Genomic DNA, 20,930 nt, shown 5'->3' with positions numbered 1-20,930 from the left:
TGCTGATTTGAAGCTTTTTCATAAAAAATAAAATAAATGTAAGGCGCGATAACCTCCGAAGAGATCTAAGGCCGAGCTTCTCTTCCAATTTGCGTCGTGCTCCTCTTGATTTTTCCCTACAAATTGGCCGGACGGGACCTACATGTTTTATGCCGACTCCGAACGGCATCTGCAAGGCAGATGAGTTTTCACTGAGAGCTTTTCATGGCAGAAATACAATCGGAGCGCTTGCCAGACACTGCCGAGGGGCGACCCCGCTTAGAAAAATTTTCTTCTAATTGAAAAATCTTATTTCTAAAATTTTGATGTTGCTTTGCCCGGGAGTTGAACCCAGGGCATACGGTGTGATAGGCGGAGCACGCTACCATCACACCACGGTGGCCGCCAAGCTTTTTCATACTACTTCTAAAACCATGTATGAGTTTTAAGCGATTTCTAAGATATCTTTGTTTTAATTTTTGTCCAGATAGTTGTAAAATACATTTTTCGATGAAAAGTTTAAAATTAAAACCAAAAAGTTTTAACAGTACCAACTTTTTTGATCTATATTATAAACTTTGAGGCTCCGTGCAGAAAAGCAAGTTAACTTTTTTTTTCAATAACTTGCCGTTCTGCAAGTTGGTCTGCGAGGATGAACAGAAGTTTTAATATATTTGGGTTTAAATTTAGGTCAACAAGTGTGTAAAATGTTCTGGACTAAAATTTAAACCCAATTGTTTCAGCTCGTTTCGTTTTAAACTTCGCAAGGTCTACATTCAAAAACAAAAAAAGTTTGGTCATATATGTAGACCAAAAAGTTTAAGAATTAAACCAAAATTTTCAACCGTGCACCGTCTCATTCGCTATTCAGGGGCCGTATCGTAATAAACGATCCCTGATCAAATGGCGTTTTTTAAATCACAATAGCACTCTTGAGTGAAAGTAGTTTTCGAACTGTGATCGTCGATCGAGCTGAAAAACTGTCGATAGTAACGTAATATTTTCAATAGCTTAAAACAAATGTTAGCTAGCTTCAACTTAAAAAAATGTGTTTTTAGGATTTTAAATGACGCTTAATGTAGAAGTTGAGGTAGTAGGAAAAGTTAGTGCTTTTCATTAAAAACGTATTTTCGACTACCGCCCTGAAAAAATATATATTTTTTTTTCAAAATTTAATTTTAATTTAACGTTTTTTTTAAATCATGTACTTTATTATAATTATTATTGTTATGAATAAATGATATCAATCTAAATATTATTTAATATTGGTTACATATATCATATATGTGACCTGGAATCATCAAACGACTCTATTGTGCGAAAACAAGTTTTCGGGAAAAAGGCGTTTAAAGATTTTCACTTGGACTTTGATGCGATTGTGGAAAAACTAAGAAAGATAGAGAAATACGGTTTGTTCCATTGGAAAGAGATTTCAATTTCCTATAAGAATCACTCAAAAAAGAAAAACCGTATTTTCGCAGAATAGGGTCGTTTGATGATTCCAGGTCACATATATATAATAGGTTATCAGACTATGGCGACGTCACACGGTCAAAACCTTGAGTTTATTTTTTAAACCTATCAAAGTACTGCTGATTTGAAGCTTTTTTATACTACTTCTAAAACCATGTATGAGTTTTAAGCGATTTCTAAGATATCTTTGTTTAAATTTTTGTCCAGATAGTTGAAAAATACACTTTTTCACCTTTTTAGACTTTTTTGATCTATATTTTAAATTATGAGGCTCCGTGTAGAAAGGCAAGTTAACTTTTTAAAAAATGATTTGCTGTTCTGCAAGTGTGCCTGAGAGGATGAAGCCAAGTTTTAATATATTTGGGTTCAAATTTAAGTCAACAAGTGTGGAGAATGAAAATGTTCTGGACTAAAATTTAAACCCAATTGTTTCAGTTCATTTCGTTTTAAACTTCGCAAGGTATCCATTCAAAGCCAAAAAAAAGTTTGGTCATATATGTAGTGATTCGCCATTCAGGGGCCGAATCGTAATATACGATCCGTGATCAAATGGTGTTTTTTAAATCACAATAGCACGCTTGAGTGGAAATAGTTTTCGAACCGTGATCGCCGATCGAGTTGAGAAACTGTCGTTAGTGACGTGGTTATTAGTGACGTAATATTTTCAACGGCTTAAAACTATCGTATTATAAAAGTTAGCTAGCTTCAGCTTAAAAAACATATGCGCTTTTAAGATTTTAAATGACGCTTAATGCAGAAGTTGAGGTCGTGTGAAAAGTTAGTGCTTTTCATTAAAAACTTATTTTCGACTATCGCCCTGAAAAAATAAATGTTTTTATTTTTTTAAAAAATAAAACTATAGATAGTAACATCGATAGTTTTGTAGCGCTAATTCAGCTTAAAACCTCCATAGCATATATGTGGGGAGTTCAACTTGACGTATGTAGCTTGCTATTTACGTTAACCGGGATTTATTAAAGTGCTGAGGTGGCTTCCCATAATGAGAGACCATTTTGGTGTTTTGCATCTTGATATGAGTGCTTTAGTTAGTAGTCATATTTAATAATTGATAATTTTCTTATTGCAAAGAGTTCGGAAATGCTTTTGAAGCTATCAAATTATTTTCTTTGATGGACGGGTGTATGTTTTTTTAAATTTTCATTAAAAAAAATTCTGAAATAATCTCAAAAGCATAAATTTTCAACTTACGAATATACGATTCGATAGCTAATTACGTATCGATTATTTTTTATCAAAAAGTCAGCCCTGAACGGCAACATTTTGTTTTTTTTTCAACAAACAATATATATTTTTTTCTTTTAGTTTTTATACATCTAGAGATCGTATAAGGTCACTCATAAAACAAGGAATTTTTCTTTTATATGATTTTTTTCTTATGAAATCGGCCTAGTTTCCTGATCATACGAGGTTCACCTCAAGAGGTACATATAATAATTTTATGGTGTACCTACGGATTCAAACAGGATGAAAATATAAATAGCTTCCATTCGTTTAACATTGAGATGCAGAAAGGAGTCTTAACTTTGGAGCGTTTACGATTCTTATAAGCTCATTTAAAAGTCCGAAAGAAACACATTTCCCAACTTGCGTTGGTCGCCCGATGTGAGCCAAATATGACACCCGTGTACCTCTTAAAAGGCTCATATGCTGCTGTTATGGACTCAACAAATACTGTTTTATAACGATTTTTGGAGAAATTTGTGGGTGTAGTTTTCATAGGCATATGGAGGCAAATCCTTGAATAAGACATTCATACTTATAGACAAGAAACTAAAGAAATTGATCATTAATTTGGATTTGAAGAAGAAAAAACTGAAGTAAATATATAAAAATCTCTTCCCAAGTTGCTTTGCTTAATGAATACCCTTGGCATACGGATCATAAATTTCATAATATCGGAGTAAAAAATGCTCCTACGTTATCATGTATCTGACTTTCAAACTCCCAAATTATGAGCGCTCGGAGAATTTTTGCGGGATACTTCGAAAAACTAATTCATTTTTATCATCTAAAATTTGTATAAAAATTTACGAAGCAGGTAACCCTAAACTCAACAAAACTCACCCTCGTTGGATTGCAAACAATTCTGCTACAAAATTATGACATATCGTCCCAGTCGGTTCATGATGATGCATAACAACCATCAGATATTGTTCTCACGTTGCATTTGCTTCGCCAAACACTAAAATTTTTGCTGTAGTTTAAGTAAGCATGAATATTTACTAGAAAGGTTAGTAGGAATTGTGCGTCGCACAAATGTTCGTTGAACTAAAATATTGGACATAAAACGACATAAAACGACAAGCGGATAATACAGTCCACACAATTTGACTGAGTTGAAAGTTGCGTGCCAGTTTGTTGGATTTCTTGCATATGTAAAGTTGCTTAATATTGTTTACTTGAGTTTGTTTTTGGTTTTTGTGCAATTTGCAATGGATGGAATACATGACACTAATTTTAATGTGCGCTTAGTGAAAACAATAAAAAAATTTCCTATTTTATATAACCCTGAGCATAAAGACTATACAAACAGAGAAGCCAGAGAAACAGCTTGGATAGAAATTGGAGATGAATTATCCTGCGACCGTAAGTACTTTTTTTTTGCATATACACATTTTTTTAGCGAACATTCGCATATATAGATTATATATGTATGTACGTACATGCCCAGCAAAAAATAGGGTTTACAAGGAATCCCATAATCAGCCAACAGAATAATAGCTCCGACACATAAGCACTTTTTCATATCGATTAGAATGGTAGAATGAGTGACACTGGGGCCATCTGATATTGAAAAGTAGCCAACTCCCCAATTTTGTTCCAAGCAAATCATAAGAAGAAGAATTTGACATTTGCTTTGGCTAAGGATGTAGGCACACTTTGCAAGTGAAATTATTTTTCTCGCTGGTTGGTAAATTTTCTAACATTTTTCACAATTAAAAACTGCAATATAACAATCGAATACGACACAAAATATGTTAGCAAGTAGTTTTGTTGTATAGGGAGAATGTTTACAACAGTGCTTCGCAAACTTTTGTATGTGAATGGGCAAGGCGTAATAAACTTCAATTGCCAAGTCTGAAGTTCCGTCATATTTACAAACGCAACATCTCGGTTGATTGTGGCGATGTTATTGGAATGCATAAGCTTGTGTTAAACGCATCTATATGAAAAATGTCATTGTGCCGCGGCCTTAAGCTCACATAAAGTGGTATCTATAGCCTACGTTTAAATGTACATTTATCTGCAATGAAGGCCCCAGTGTTTATCTACACCATTGCGAAACCATACAGGTGAGGGCCGGAAGTCAGCTGATATATATGTTTTTAATATGATGTCACCCTGCAGCCATTGTGGATAACTACAAGTGTGTTGACTTCTTTCTAACAGGCACTCGCTAAAGTTATCATCACAAATCACACTCAAAAGATTGCGCATTCACAAGTTCAAAATTGCTTTGTTCTGCGCATCTACGTCACACTTGACTGCTTGAACGAATGAAAGGAAGAGAAAAAATTGTTCATAAAAAACAGCTGATCTTTTGTTTACATGCGCAATGCGCAATCTTGTTTGCGTGATTTGTGGTTATCATAACGGTAACGAGCGTTTCGGTCGAAGACGGTCAATTAGGGTTCTGTGCGGGACGTAAAAGATTGAAACAGGGTTTATGTAGTCACAGAAGTGTTGCTCCTGTTCCACAGCATGTGAATTTTATATCATGGTGAAAATTGTTCAGTTCGGAGTTGTTGATTTTCATTAAAAACTTAATTTATTACATAAGGCGCTTGGGTTGTATTGCATCGATCTGACGCTTTGGCAGGCCCATAATATAAAAATGAGACTCCTTGCCATTTTCTTCGATTTGAAGCGATGAAAGGGTTGTAAATCCTCCTTTGAGAATTTCTCACCTTTTGAGTCCCTTAACATTCGACAAGCTTTGCTTAGCAAGATATAGGAGCTGCCATAAATTTAAAGTATCAGTCGAGCGAAGCATCAAAAGATTTACATAAACGCTTTGGTTGCGTGCCAACGCTTTGACAAAGCCTTACGAAAAACAATGAAACGCCTTGCGTTATCTTTGCTTTGAAGCGACCAAAGTGATTATATAGTTTTGCCGTTATGCATTTGTGTAACAGCCATAGAAGTGAAATTTTTCCTGAGGGAAACATGTTACACGTGTGGCGCTTTATATTTTGTTAAGTTGCTCTAGACTTTTTTTCTAAGAATATTCGAATTGGTCTGTGGTAATTTTTTCAAAAATGAAGCGTCTTAAAAGTTTCAACTATATAATAATTTAATACCGATCGAAATATCTAACCACTAAAATAAGTATTTTTCTGATAAGTCCGTTGTTGCATCAAAAATTAATGACAATGTGTTTGCCCGAACATTCAACAATTCCTTTTTAATGCCTCGCCTAAATTATCCCCAAAGTGAAATGTGATTGTTCTGCTACATTTTATTGATAGAGCAATTTTCTTGGTAATAATTTCATTGCAGTAAATTGAAAATTATGGTAAAAGTAATATGGGTAAAAGATCTGCGGCAAATTTTTTTGGCAGTGTTTTCAATTTTTGAACCGTGCCGAAGAAGAACAAAAATTGAGAAAAAGGGACCAGCGGAGCATATAGGGTTGGAAGGGACCATTTTTGGTCCAAATGGACTGAAGTAGCAACCGTGTTCCCAAATGCAAGCTTCCACATCAAAAACATATAGATATAAGTACTTCGACATTACGAAATACATTTGCCATCTTCCAGTGAGTTTTACAGCTCTGGCTCACGCTCGCTTCTCACGGGAATGCTCTGGATCATTGAGACACTTGAAAAGCAGATGTCGTGAAATTTTCGCACACGTGAAATGTGATAGGCAGATGCCGCCGCTGTTTTTCATTTAACTCATACGTTGAAAGGCTAAGCAGCGACATCTATTTTTGAAAAATTAGGTTTATTAAAGGCCGCGTTGCCAACCTAAAAAGAAGTAATTAACAAATTATCTGGCTCACAAATTGAACCAGCCTTCTATCTGGATTTATCTGGGTCAAATCGTTGTTGTTGCATTTACATGCAAAATTATTTATCTGGCTCAGGATTTTGCCACCGGATGACGGCAATTGTCCGTTGTGAGCATAGATGAATGGATTTGCCACTCTTTAAGCTGGAGACATTGGTGCTTTATCGGTAACCGTATCGGTAACCTTATAACAGCTGATTCGACCAATCTTATGAGAATCAATGCAATCGATTATTGGTGCCGCTAAGGTCGTAACCGTATCGTAGCCAACCAATTGGGTTTTGGTTAACCGTCGTAACGATAAACAGCTGATTACGTTAGGGATACGGATACAGCGATACGACATACGGCACCAATGACTCCAGCTTTAACTGCCGCATTACCCACGAACGTACGTAGAAAAAACGTGTCAGCTGACACGACCTATCTTATGAGTGTGCAATGTAAACGAAAACTCACCGACGTGCAACGCCCGTACGTACGTAGCCCGGAACGTAGAAACCAAAACAATTTTGATTTTTTCCGTAAGAACGTGTCAGCTGATAGCTCTCTCACTAGACAGAGTTACCTAGTAAACTTTTGTGCGCTAATTTTTGACCGTTTCCAATTTTATGCAAAAACGCCTAATTAAAGTTTGAAAAATTGTGGAAATAATTCGAAATAATTATGTAAAAGTGCTGATTATAAATATTTAATCTATTTATACTTATTTAATATGTATTCCGGCCTTTTACAATATCAAAAATTAAATTGGAAAAAGTTGATGTTTCCATAAGCATACATGCAAAATGGTCAATGGCAACAGTGCTTATCTGTAAACAATACACACACAAATATGTTATGTACATGTACACAGACGCATACATTGATTCCTACGGGCTTGAAAGTTCGGTCAAACGTGCTTCGTACGACAAACGTCCTTACGTACGGCACACGTCGGTGGGTAACTGCCGCATAAGCCGAAGTCATTGGTGCCGTATGTCGTATCGCTGTATCCGTATCCCTAACGTAATCAGCTGTTTATCGTTACGACGGTAAACCAAAACCCAATTGGTTGGCTACGATACGGTTACGACCTTAGCGGCACCAATAATCGATTGCATTGATTCTCATAAGGTTGGTCGAATCAGCTGTTATAAGGTCACCGATACGGTTACCGATAAAGCACCATTGACATACATTTCTTCAAATTTGCGTCGTGCTCCTTTTTAATTTTTCCTACAAATTGGCGGGACGCGACCTACTTGTTTTATGCCGACTTCGAACGGCATCTGCGAGGCAGATGAGTTTTCACTGAGAGCTTTTCATGGCAGAAATACACTCGGAGTGCTTGCCAAACACTGCCGAGGGGCGATCCCGCTTAGAAAAATTTTCTTCTAATTGAAAAACCTTATTTCAAAAATTTTGATGTTGCTTTGCCCGAGGTGTGAACACAGGGCATTCGGTGTGGTAGGCGGAGCACGCTAGCATCACACCACGGTGGCCGCCACAATAATACAACTAGTTAGAGTTAAATATAAACAAATCTAAGTAAAATTTACATTTTGATTGAATTAATTAGTCAAACATTGTAACGCATTTAACTCACAGTGAAAACCAAATATTCTTTTGAAATTTGAGTAAATCGGACCTAGGATATAATAGTTAACGTTATTTAGTGGATAAGACTACTTATCGTTAGCTTAATGTGAAAATGTGCTAAGTCACTTTTTACGAATTTTACAGGAGACGAAAAAAACTGAATAATTTGTAAAATACCCCTTTTTTCCAAACTGTGAATGAGGATACCTTAGTTGCAATACTTTTGAGTGTAGAAGTTTTGAAAAAGATAAATAAAAATCATGTATGCTAACCCAGCAGCTATTTTATGACTTAGCACAATTTCCTCACTCAAAACAAATTTTTTCTCCACTTTTTACTGAATATGTTTCCCCATCACTCCTCCCCTTTAATGAATGAAATATAACACTAAAACTATATATTTATCAAAAAATACTATTTATTTGTCAAACTATTTCTAACTATTGGCGGCCACCGTGGTGTGATGGTAGCGTGCTCCGCTTACCACACCGAATGGCCTGGGTTCACACCCCGGGCAAAGCAACATAATAATTTTAGAAATAAGGTTTTTCAATTAGAAGAAAATTTTTCTAAGCGGGATCGCCCCTCGGCAGTGTTTGGCAAGCACTCCGAGTGTATTTCTGCCATGAAAAGCTCTCAGTGAAAACTCATCTGCCTCGCAGATGCCGTTCGAAGTCGGCATAAAACAAGTAGGTCCCGTCCCGCCAATTTGTAGGAAAAATTAAAAAAAAAGGAGCACGACGTAAATTGGAAGAGAAGCTCGGCCTAAAATCTCTTCGGAGGTTATCGCGCCTTACATTTATTTATTTATTTTATTTCTAACGGTTCTGATCTGGACTATTTTGCCGGATGGTGCGCAGACAATAACTTAAATTCAAACAAATGCTGTGTTGTGTCTTATTCCATAAAGACAACTGCCACATACTTTATCTACAAACTAAATGCTAAATCTCTTAATCGTTGTCAAGAGAGTAAAGATTTGGGTGTAATTTTTAACTTCAAACTCTCTTTTTCCAGTCATATTGACTTCATTGTTGCAAAGCCCTTTGAATTGGTTTGGTTCATTAGACGAAACACCAGTGACTTTAAGTGGTCCTGAATATTGCTCAATAATATGGAATCCTTTCTATGAATCGAACTCCTATAAAATTGAGAAAGTTCCAAACATTTTCTCAAAATTGCTTTACGTATGCTTCACTGGCCAGACGGCCTCCCATCATATACAAGCAGTCACAAATTGCTTGGTCTTCAGGCTTTGCATGACAGAAGAACTTTTATATTACTCATGCTTGTTATAATGTAATAAACTTTAGCACGAATTGCTCTGATTTATCTACTTTGCTCATTCCATATATTCCACTGCGTGATCTTCGGCATAATAAATTATTTATCGAAATAACTCATAAAACGAATTATGCTATTAATGAACCTAGTTATAACTAGGACTATACATCTAGCAAATCGATTCAGTAGTGTTATTAATTTTAATAACATCTTATATAAGTTTAAGCGTGAATTGTTTTCTATTTTTAACTAGTCTGTAAGAAAGCATGTAGTTATCGACATGTAAGAACTGAAGTAGATTATAGTCAGCGCAAAGCATTTATCATATACCAAAGACATGTCTCAATTGTGTAAATCCAATTTCAAGGGGTTGTGTTCGCAACCCTCTCAAGGGGACGCCAGCACAATATATGGCTTCTCCGACCCAATTGTCAACGCACCTAACCGTGCCGAATCCTGTTTCATTGACAGCCAAGGCTCTGGCGTGGGGAGGGCGGGATGGCCTAGAAGGTTTAATGTGGTCATACAAATCGTTCCCGAGATGGTCAAGTTAGTAGTACCTTAATAGTGCTTTGTTACCGGAACGTGCCGGATCTATATCCCGCAAAGGGCCATGTTGTTGTTGTTGTAGCAATGCTCGCCCCACCTAATAGCCGCGACCGATCACAAATTGTCATCAATATCCTCTAACGGGAGTCCAAGGAAACTTGCCGTTTCAACAGGGGTGGACCATAAGGAAAGGGGTGTTAGAGGCGTTGGTTCCACATTACAATTAAAGAGATGGTTGGTGTCATGTGGGGACACATTGCGAGCGGGGCATACATTTTGTATGTCGGGGTTGATTCTGGATAGGTAAGAGTTTAACCTGTTACAGTATCCAGAACGAAGTTGAGCAAGAGTGACACGCGTTTCCCTGGGGAGTATGCGTTCCTCTTCCGCGAGTTCTGGATATTTTTCTTCAAGTACTGGATTCACCGGGCAATTCCCGACATAAAGGTCCGACGCCTGTCTATGGAGTTCACCAAGGACCTGCTTGTGTTTTTTCGCTTCATACGGCTGGGTTCTCAGGTGCCGTATTTCCTCAAAATGCTTACGGAGATGACTCCTTAGGCCCCTAGGCGGTGCTGGTTCGTCAATCAGATGTCTGTTGGGATGCCCAGATTTCTGGGTATTCAACAGAAACTGTTTGGTCAGCATCTCATTTCTCCCCTGATGGGGAGTATTCTCGCCTCATTATGCAGATGGTGTTCTGGGGACATAAGAATTTTGGCAGGCCTGTAGTTTCTTCCAGTGGGTGGTTTTTAGGCTTGGCGACCATATGGGTGACGCGTAGCACGTAATCGGCTGGCTAATTGCTTTGTATGTGGTCATGAGCGTTTCTTTATCTTTTCCCCAGGTACTGCCAGCAAGGGATTTGAGGATTTTATTACGGCTCTGAATTCTCGGAACAATTGCGGTTGCGTGCGCACCATAATGTAGATCCTGATCAAACGTCACACCCAAGATTTTGGGGTGTAGGACAGTCGGTAGCGTAGTGCCATCGACGTGGATGTTCAATATGGTCGACATTTGGGGCGTCCATGTTGTAAATAAGGTCGCGGAAGATTTAGTCGGTGACAATGCCAGGTTTCGCGAGGCGAAAAAACTGGAGAGATCAGGGAGATAGCCGTTTATTTTATGGCATAGCTCATCGATCACTGGGCCTGGGCCTGTGGCCATTATTGTGCAGTCATCGGCGTAGGAAACGATTGTGACTCCTTCCGGTGGTGAAGGTAGCTTAGATATGTAGAAATTAAACAAAAGTGGGGATAGGACACCACCCTGTGGCACCCCCTGTTTAATTCTCCTTGGTTTTGATGTTTCGTTTCTGAATTGCACCGATGCCTGCCGACCACCCAGATAATTTGCGGTCCACCTTTTAAGACATGGGGGAAGGGTAGACCCTTCCAGGTCTTGCAGTAACGAGCCATGGTTGACCGTATCAAAGGCTTTTGATAGGTCTAGCGCTACGAGTACTGTTCTATGGTGGGGGTATTGATTCAAACCGCAATTTATCTGGGTGCTAATGACATTTAGCGCGGAGGTAGTGCTATGGAGTTTTCTGAAGCCATGCTGATGAGGGGCTAGCTGCAAATGTGCTTGGAAATAAGGGAGCAAAATGGCTTCAAGCGTCTTTGCCACTGGCGATAGGAGAGATATCGGACGATATGACTCACCTATGTTAGCTGGTTTCCCAGGATTTAGTAGCGGGACCACCTTGGCCATTTTCCATTTCTCGGGTATGACAAAGGTGGAAAGAGACAGGTTGAAGACATGCGCTAAATATTTGAAACCCTCTTTCCCTAGGTTTTTAAGCATCGGCATGGCTATGCCGTCTGGGCCCACTGCTTTGGATGGTTTAGCGCGACCAATGGCGTCCTCAACCTCTCTAGCGGTGATGGTGACTGGTGACGCGCTGAATTTGTGTTTATGTGCGTGTCTATTGGCTCTCCGTCTATCTTTGTCAACCGTAGGATTCATTATATATTGTCGGCAGAAAGCGCTCGCGCAGTTTTTCGCATCCGACAGCACCTTATCGCCAAAGGCGATGGAAACTTTGTCTTTGTGCTTAGTCGGATTCGATAGGGACTTTACGGTGGACTAAAGTTTACCTACACCGGTAGAGAGGTTACAACCTCTTAGGTGCTCTTCCCATTTCGCCCGCTTGTGTTCCTCCACAAGCAATCTGATGCGTTGGTTTATATCCCTTATTTGGGGGTCGCCTGGATCAAGCTGTCTTATAAGGTCGCGTTCCCTCGCTAAGCTCGCAGGTTCCGCCGGGAAGTGGGGCCGGATTTCGGGAATTCTCCCGGCGGGAATGAAATGTGCCGAGGCGGATTCAATGACCTTACGGAAGGCACGCTCCCCTTGGCGGGCATCAGTCGGGATAGGGAGGGCAGCAAAGCTGCTGTCTGTTGCAGATTTATATTCTTCCCACTTTCCTTTTTTGAAGTTTATGGAAGTGCGTTTTTCGGTGACGATGAAGTCGGCGGTACGCTCGAACGAAATAAGTATGGGCAGGTGGTCGGATGCCAATGTTACCATCGGCTGCCAGTTGACGCAGTTTACGAGTTCTGCGCTCACGATTGAGATATCTGGCGAGCTATGACAGCTTCCTACCATACGTGTGGGGGCGTCTCCGTTCATTGTGCAGAACGTCGTTTCTTCTATTTGATCCGCCAACATCTCACCCCTACTGTCCGCCCGCAAGTTTGAATGCCATAGGTCGTGATGGGCATTGAAATCGCCTAAGATAATGCGATTGTTGCCAGTGAGTAAGGCCTCGATATTAGGGCAGTATCCACTGGGGCAACAGGTGACAGGAGGGATGTAGATGTTGATGATTTCTAGATTTGCATCGCCTGACCGAACAGATAGGCCTTGATGTTCTAAGACATTGTCCCTGCGGTCGATGCCAGGATCAAATATATAATATTGCACAGAGTGGTGTATAATAAAAGCGAGGCCGCCTCCATTTCCGCTCTCGCGTTCTTTCCTGTGGACATTATACCCAGAGCAGGTCTGCAATGCAGATCCTGCTGTGAGTTTAGTCTCTTGAATCGCAGCAATGCGGATGTTGTGCCGCTTCATGAAATCGACTATCTCCGTAATCTTCCCAGTTAGTCCATTACAGTTTAACTGCAGAATTCTGAAGTGCATGAGGGGTGACGCCGCCACTCTAGGGGTAAGTGACGGGTGACTACGCCTAGGTTGTGGAAGGCCAGGACGCAATTGCTGGTGTGGCCTTGGGACTGGGCGCCCTTGGGCAAGCATTGGGGTACCCGGATGATTTGGGTTTGCGACCTGGAAACATGGCGCGATTAAACCCGTCGAGGGGTTGCCGTCGCGGAGACCAGAACATCTAGGAAAGTGGCACCACCCAAGGCACGAGCTGCATTGAGCGGATGTCGCAAACCTATATATTCTGTCTAGTCTGTTTCCCTGACCTGCATGATTGCTGCCAGAAAAGAGGGGGGGAGAAGAAGACGGGGGCAGGGGCTGATGCTCAGCATTGCTACCAGCTCTACTACGAAGGTAGTAGTTATGAGTGGTTACAGCTGTTTGAGTTGTTGGCGCCGTGGGGCGCGAGCATCAGCGGGTACTTGTTGTGGCTTGCTGAGCAGCGAGGCTGCTGGAGGTAGTGGGGGACGCTTAGGCGTAGACTACGGGACGCCCTTGGGCGTGAGCAGCAAGGAGCCACAAAAGATTTATAAAAGTTACGTGGACGTTGGGTTTTGGGCTCAAGCCCAGAACAACCTGTCCGATGCAACCATCTCTTGCACGAGACACACTGAACAGAGTATGACCGTCCTAAAAAGATTCTTTTCTGGCAAATGCAGCAAAACCATTTGTCAGGACCGGGGTCAGGAGACGGACCCGGATTGGGTTCGATACCTTCCCGGAGTAAGAGAATACGTAGCAGTCCTGCTGCAAGGAGCTGCTGGGAGGATGACAATTTGTGGGAGGGACGAAACAAATTAAATGGGGTCACACTGAAATGACAGTCCTTGGTCGGGAAAAATCCCGAGTCGCTCCGGTACATAGAACCGACTGCCTTGGGAAGCGCAAAGGGCCATCAACATCGGCAACACTCCCAAAGCCTTCGGGGAGTGTCTTTATCGTTAATACAACAACAACAACAAAGCATGTACTTTTAGACTGAATGAATTAAATAAATAAATAAAATGCGCGCACAAAGAAATTACTAGTAATTCAGATTGATATTATTGACAAGTTGACTTAGCACATTTTTTGTTAACAGCTGACGACTTAGCACATTTACGCATCATTGCCCACAGCACGTAAAAATGAAAAATTTATATACTTTTTTTTGTGATCGATGTATTTTGAATGCAGTTTTAAAACTGCATTAAAATACAATTTTTCAAAAAAAGTGACTTAGCACATTTTCACATTAAGCCAACGTTATATTACATGCCTAACGTTCCAGGTTCTGTGACCAAAATGGACTGGTTGCATTGGGACTTCATATTTACAAAACCTGTTTTTATACTCAGTTGAGCAGAGCTCACAGAGTATATTAAGTTTGATTGGATAACGGTTGGTTGTACATATATAAAGGAATCGAGATAGATATAGACTTCCATATATCAAAATAATCAGGATCGAAAAAAAATTTGATTGAGCCATGTCCGTCCGTCCGTCCGTCCGTCCGCTAACACGATAACTTGAGTAAATTTTGAGGTATCTTGATGAAATTTGGTATGTAGGTTCCTGAGCACTCATCTCAGATCGCTATTTAAAATGAACGATATCGGACTATAACCACGCCCACTTTTTCGATATCGAAAATTTCGAAAAACCGAAAAAGTGCGATAATTCATTACAAAAGACCGATAAAGCGACGCAACTTGGTAGATGAGTTGAACTTATGACGCAAAATAGAAAATTAGTAAAATTTTGGACAACGGGCGTGGCACCGCCCACTTTTAAAAGAAGGTAATTTAAAACTTTTGCAAGCTGTAATTTGGCATTCGTTGAAGATATCATGATGAAATTTGGCAGGAACGTTACTATTATTACTATATGTACGCTTAATAAAAATTAGCAAAATCGGAGAAGGACCACGCCCACTTTAAAAAAAAAAAAATTTTTAAAGTAAAATTTTAACAAAAAATTTAATATCTTTACAGTATATAAGTAAATTATGTCAAGATTCAACTCCAGTAATGATATGGTGCAACAAAATACAAAAATAAAAGAAAATTTAAAAATGGGCGTGGCTCCGCCCTTTTTCATTTAATTTGTCTAGGATACTTTTAACGCCATAAGTCGAACAAAAATTAACCAATCCTTTTGAAATTTGGTAGGGGCATAGATTTTATGGCGTTAACTGTTTTCTGTGAAAATGGGCGAAATCGGTTGATGTCACGCCCAGTTTTTATACACAGTCGTCCGTCAGTCCTTCCGCATGGCCGTTAACACGATAACTTGAGCAAAAATCGATATATCTTTACTAAACTCAGTTCACGTACTTATCTGAACTCACTTTATCTTGGTATGAAAAATGAACGAAATCCGACTATGACCACGCCCACTTTTTCGATATCGAAAATTACGAAAAATGAAAAAAATGCCATAATTCTATACCAAATACGAAAAAAGGGATGAAATATGGTAAGGTAATTGGATTGTTTTATTGACGCGAAATATACCTTTAGAAAAAACTTTATAAAATGGTTGTGACACCTACCATATTAAGTAGAAGAAAATGAAAAAGTTCTGCAGGGCGAAATAAAAAACCCTTAAAATCTTGGCAGGTATTACATATATAAATAAATTAGCGGTATCCAACAGATGATGTTCTGGGTCACGCTGGTCCCCATTTTGGTCGATATCTGGAAAACGCCTTCACATATACAACTACCACCACTCCCTTTTAAAACTCTCATTAATACCTTTAATTTGATACCCATATCGTACAAACTCATTCTAGAGTCACCCCTGGTCCACCTTTATGGCGATATTTCGAAAAGGCGAACACCTATAGAACGAAGGCCCACTCCCTTTTAAAAATACTCATTAACACCTTTCATTTGATACCCATATCGTACAAACAAAGTCTAGAGTCACCCCTGGTCCAGAAAGGCCCACTCCCTCTTAAAATACTCATTAACTCCTTTCGTTTGATACCCATATTGCACAAACGAATTCTAGAGTCACCCCTGGCCCACCTTTATGGCGATATCTCGAAACGGCGTCCACCTATGGAACTAAGGATTACTCCCTTTTAAAATACTCATTAACAGCTTTCATTTGATACCCATATCGTACAAACGCATTCTAGAGTCACACCTGGTCCATCTTTATGGCGATATCTCGAAAAGGCGTCCACCTATAGAACGGAGGCCCACTCCCTTTTAAAAATACTCATTAACACCTTTCATTTGATACCCATATCGTACAAACAAAGTCTAGAGTCATCCCTGGTCCAGAAAGGCCCACTCCCTCTTAAAATACTCATTAACTCCTTTCGTTTGATACCCATATTGCACAAACGAATTCTAGAGTCACCCCTGGTCCACCTTTATGGCGATATCTCGAAAAGGGGTCCACCTATAGAACTAAGCCCCACGCCCTTTTAGAATAATCATTAACACCTTTCATTTGATACCCATATCATACAAACAAATTCTAAAGTCACCCCTGGTCCACCTTTATGGCGATATCTCGAAAAGGCGAACACCTATAAAACGAAGGCCCACTCCCTTTTAAAAATACTCATTAACACCTTTCATTTGATACCCATATCGTACAAACAAAGTCTAGAGTCACCCCTGGTCCACCTTTATTGCGATATCTCGAAACGGCGTCCACCTATGGAACTAAGGATTACTCCCTTTTAAAATAATCATTAACACCTTTCATTTGATACCCACATCGTACAAACACATTCTAGAGTCACCCCTGGTCCATCTTTATGGCGATATCTCGAAAAGGCGTCCATCTATAGAACTTAGGTCCCCGCCCTTTTAAAATACTCATTAATATCTTTCATTTGATATCCATATCGTACAAACGCATTCTAGAGTCAACCCTGATCCACCTTTATGGCTATATCCCTAAATGGCGTCTACCTATAGAACTATGGCCCACTCCCTCATAAAATACTCTTTAATGCCTTTCATTTGATACACATGTCATACAAACACATTCCAGGGTTTCCCTCGGTTCATTTTCCTACATGGTTATTTTCCCTTATGTTGTCACCATAGCTCTCAACTGAGTATGTAATGTTCGGTTACACCCGAACTTAACCTTCCTTACTTGTTAGTGATAACTTTTGAATGGGAAATAATATTTACCCTCCGTCGAACTAATAATATTTACACTAAAACAAGTATTTTTAACTTTTTTCCCATAACTTTTGAACGCATTTCTACAGTTGTAGGTCAAACTAAAGTTTACCGAAAATTTTGGCCCGTTTTTCGTTTTAGCGGACACATTTATTGTTCTAGCACCCGCTTCAGCTGACGCGGGGGATTTATCTGTGATTGTTGCCAGCGGAAATTTGAGATAAATCCCTCGTGATAGCGCAAAAAATGAGAGTTTCGTATCAAGTCATCTTTGGTTGTGAGGCAAAGTATTGTTGCATAAAAGCTTTTTGAACACAACAATACCATAGATTAAGTATAAACCACACAGTATAAACACAAGTAAAAGCCACACAGAATATCCGCAGTCATTGTTTACGAATTTAGAAACAATGAGAATGGCAAATACGAACGTGTATGAAATGTAAAGTCAAAACGTATTTGCACAGGGCTGTATTTAATTGCACGAAAATGCTTTAAAAAGGCATGAAATTGTTAAAATAAAGTTGAAAAAAATTATAAAAACTTTAATATAAATAAAAATATCCTTTTAATTACAACAAAAAGGCCTTATATATTCTATATATACATCAATTTGTAAGGATTGTCTCACTTTAAAATTTAAGCTAAGTAATCTAAAGTTTTTTTTTTTTAACTGAGTCGAGAACTGTGCGTGTGAATGTGCGAATTTTCAGCGATCTGCTGTTAGTTGCGCTGCTTGGTAAGATTTACAATAGACTAAACTTTGTTGATCTTAAACATGTAGACCATTGTGGATAAAACAAGTGTGACATCTTATCCGTCAACTGCCTGACTTGATGTTCAATATGGCTACTTTTTAGCATTTTAGCAGCGTTTTGACAGGGTGTTCAATATGGCGGAGCATAGGGCCGGCTATCTTCAACGGGTGATGGAAAGAGATACAGAATGAGACAGCGATAGTCAATTAAAAATCAGGTGATCCATTCATACTCACTCAGTATTCGTATCGATCTATTACTACTGACGACGTTTTTTGCCTATGCTGAAATAAGCATGCTTTCGACAATGTGATACAGATGTGCACACGAAAACGTGTCATGTGGAACAAAAATTGCAAATCGAGTTATATAGCACATAGTGTACCTATACAAGCGTGCCAAGTAAGCGATAAACGTCAAAACTACAAACAGCCTCGTTCACCTGATGCAAATCTCAGGTCTAGAGTTGCATTTTTGGTACGTAAGAGTACTTCAAGCTGAGTTGCATTTGATAGTTTAATAAAGCTGTGTAGTATTTACAGATGAAATAGTTGCATATATTTCCGCGGAAATAAGAATACTAGAAGATTTTTAGCAACAATGCGGAAACATACGGAAAGCAAAACTTATTTAAATTAGAGTCAAAATATAAAGCGCAACACGTGTAACATGGAAAAATTTCACTTCTAAGGCTGTTTACACAAATGCATAAAGGCAAAATTATATAAACGCTTTGGTCGCTTCAAAGCAAAGATAACGTACGGCGTTTCATTGTTTTTCGTATGGCGTTCTCAAAGCGTAGGCACGCAACCAAAGCATTTATGTAAATTTTTCGATACTTCGCCCAACAGATGAATTAATGAATGCAAAACAACCAAGGCGTCTGTATAAATCCGCCTTAATTTTTGCAGCTGTGAAAGTCTCCTGCAAATAAAATGGTGCTGTAAGAGCAAACAAATAAAACTCCTATATGACCGTACCATATTTTCTATGTATTTTCTCTTATATTTTTTGTCGAGGGAGCCAATAAGGTTTTAGTACTGATGTAAGTGTGTGAACTATATTTAAAAAAACTAACGAAATACAAGAAAAATACAACGTAGTTCATTAAAAACAAACAAGCCAGTTTGTATTTCGATAGCGTTTTTTGACATTAGGCCGTTTTTTCTTTATTTTTTCTGACAAATGAAAATTTTGTTTTTAGTTTCAAAATTTTGTGCATAAAAACACAACTAAATTCAAAGTGTAAATTGTGTGTGCAAATGATGTTTCAATAAGTGTACATTTTTCAGTTTTTCATAGTTAAGGAATTGACCTCCAGATACTTGTGTTACACAAATATAGTGAACTTGGGTACAGAAATTCAAATTAAAAAGTTTTTCACAACAATTTGAAAAACTACGTTTTCTCTGCTTTTTACACTTAAAGGAGTAACCCTCCGTAATAAATTAAACTTTTAATGAAAATTAATAACTCTGAACTGAACACTTTTCGCCATGATATAAAATTAAAATGCTGTGGAGCAGGAGCAACACTTTTGTGACTACATAAACCCTGTTTCAATCCTTTACGTCTCTGCACAGAACCCTAGTTGACCGTTTTCAACCGAAACAACAATGGCAACCCAGATTTTCCCGTTATGCTCACTTAAGCGCATGGTCCAACTATATACAGGTTGGCTCATCTGTAAAGCAACAAAATGTGTCTGTTCAAATTGTCAAAATCTGTGTATTGGTGTTGGTGCGAATGGTATGGAATGGAAACATAAAACTTAGCAGTTTTTGTATGTGTAAGTAAAATGTTGCCAATGTGTTGGTTTCATTTTGAGTTTGCCATCTCCTTTTGACAATCCCTTCGACCATGCAATGACATAAATAAAATCAGCTGATGAGATGAGCCAACCTGTACATAATTGAACCATGCTTAAGCGAGTGCCTGTCAGAAAGAAGTCAACACACTTGTACCTGTACACTATGGCTATGACTGCAGCTTACGGCGCTCACACGAGTTCATCGAAATACAAAAACAAAGCACATGAAATCTTTAATTTTTTTTATGTATGTATATATGTAGAACAGCTACCACCGTGTATGGTTCCGCCATGGTCTACACATTCCTTCCCTATCATGGTGTAATCATATACAGGTTTTTTCACTTGACGTTTATGAGGTGAATTTGAATAAGCGGCATGCATAATGCCTCTGGGCACATTCCACAAAAAGTAGGGGAAAGTACAGTTTGTTCCATTTTTAGATATTTGATAAAAGGATGGAGAACTATTTTTTTCGAAAAAAAGCCAAACATGTTGAATAGCATGGATTCCACCGTGATTCCTACAAACTAGATTGTTAGCTATCATGTCATCATGGAATTATCTACAGGTATTTTCATCAACATAACCTAAATTTTGCGGCAGCCTTATCGCTACTACACTATAACTTACTTATATGTTTCCATAGGCAGTAAAGAAAAAGGAAACCTTTTTCAATACTTTTTTATAATTGTGAAAAATCAAGATTCAGTGCAAATTTAAGAAATAAAATTTATGTTACTATCTAATATTGTGTAATTTGTAATGTCCATAGAACACCGTAAATTCTCCATTGCCACAACTACCTGTCAAAAAAGCTGACAGGAAGATTGACTATCGCGAACGGCCAGAGCTTTAAAAAAAAAAACTAAAATTTATAAAATAGCTATAGAGCCATAGCAGCAACGGCTTTATGCCAATTTCAGACAGAGGCTTAAGTATATAATTAGAAGTTTTCTACATTCAAGCCCTTATTGAACTCAATCTTCTATACAATATTAAAATTCTTAATTATCTTTTATTGCGTTATGAAATGTCTAATGGAGAGGTAACTCTAGTCGGGTTCGCTTGGTGTTTCGGATTCTATTGTCAATGTGACAAATGACATTGAAAAATATACTATTTTCAAAAAATTGAAAATTATCAGTAAAATAC

General features: G+C 38.6%; 1 protein-coding gene across 3 annotated transcripts in view; it reads left to right on the top strand.

The window, feature by feature from the left end:
• The first annotated feature begins 3,528 nt into the window (after nucleotides 1–3,528).
• LOC137249715 (transcription factor Adf-1-like) overlaps nucleotides 3,529–20,930 on the top strand; it is a 59,709-nt gene continuing 42,307 nt past the window's right edge. For 2 of the 3 annotated variants that reach the window (XR_010952491.1, XM_067781492.1), the window contains exon 1: nucleotides 3,571–4,059. Coding sequence is in view for 2 of the 3 variants with exons in the window: in XM_067781492.1 (XP_067637593.1) it covers nucleotides 3,906–4,059 (154 nt within the window). In the remaining variant the exon portion in view is untranslated. Of the gene's footprint in view, nucleotides 4,060–20,930 lie in introns of all 3 variants that reach the window. The other variant, XM_067781491.1, reaches the window with a different exon arrangement.

The sequence above is a fragment of the Eurosta solidaginis genome, chromosome 4, assembly GCF_040869045.1.
Source record: "Eurosta solidaginis isolate ZX-2024a chromosome 4, ASM4086904v1, whole genome shotgun sequence".
NCBI lineage: Eukaryota > Metazoa > Arthropoda > Insecta > Diptera > Tephritidae > Eurosta > Eurosta solidaginis.
The sequence above is the reverse complement of the archived record's forward strand: the minus strand, read 5'-3'. Positions and strand labels throughout refer to the sequence as shown.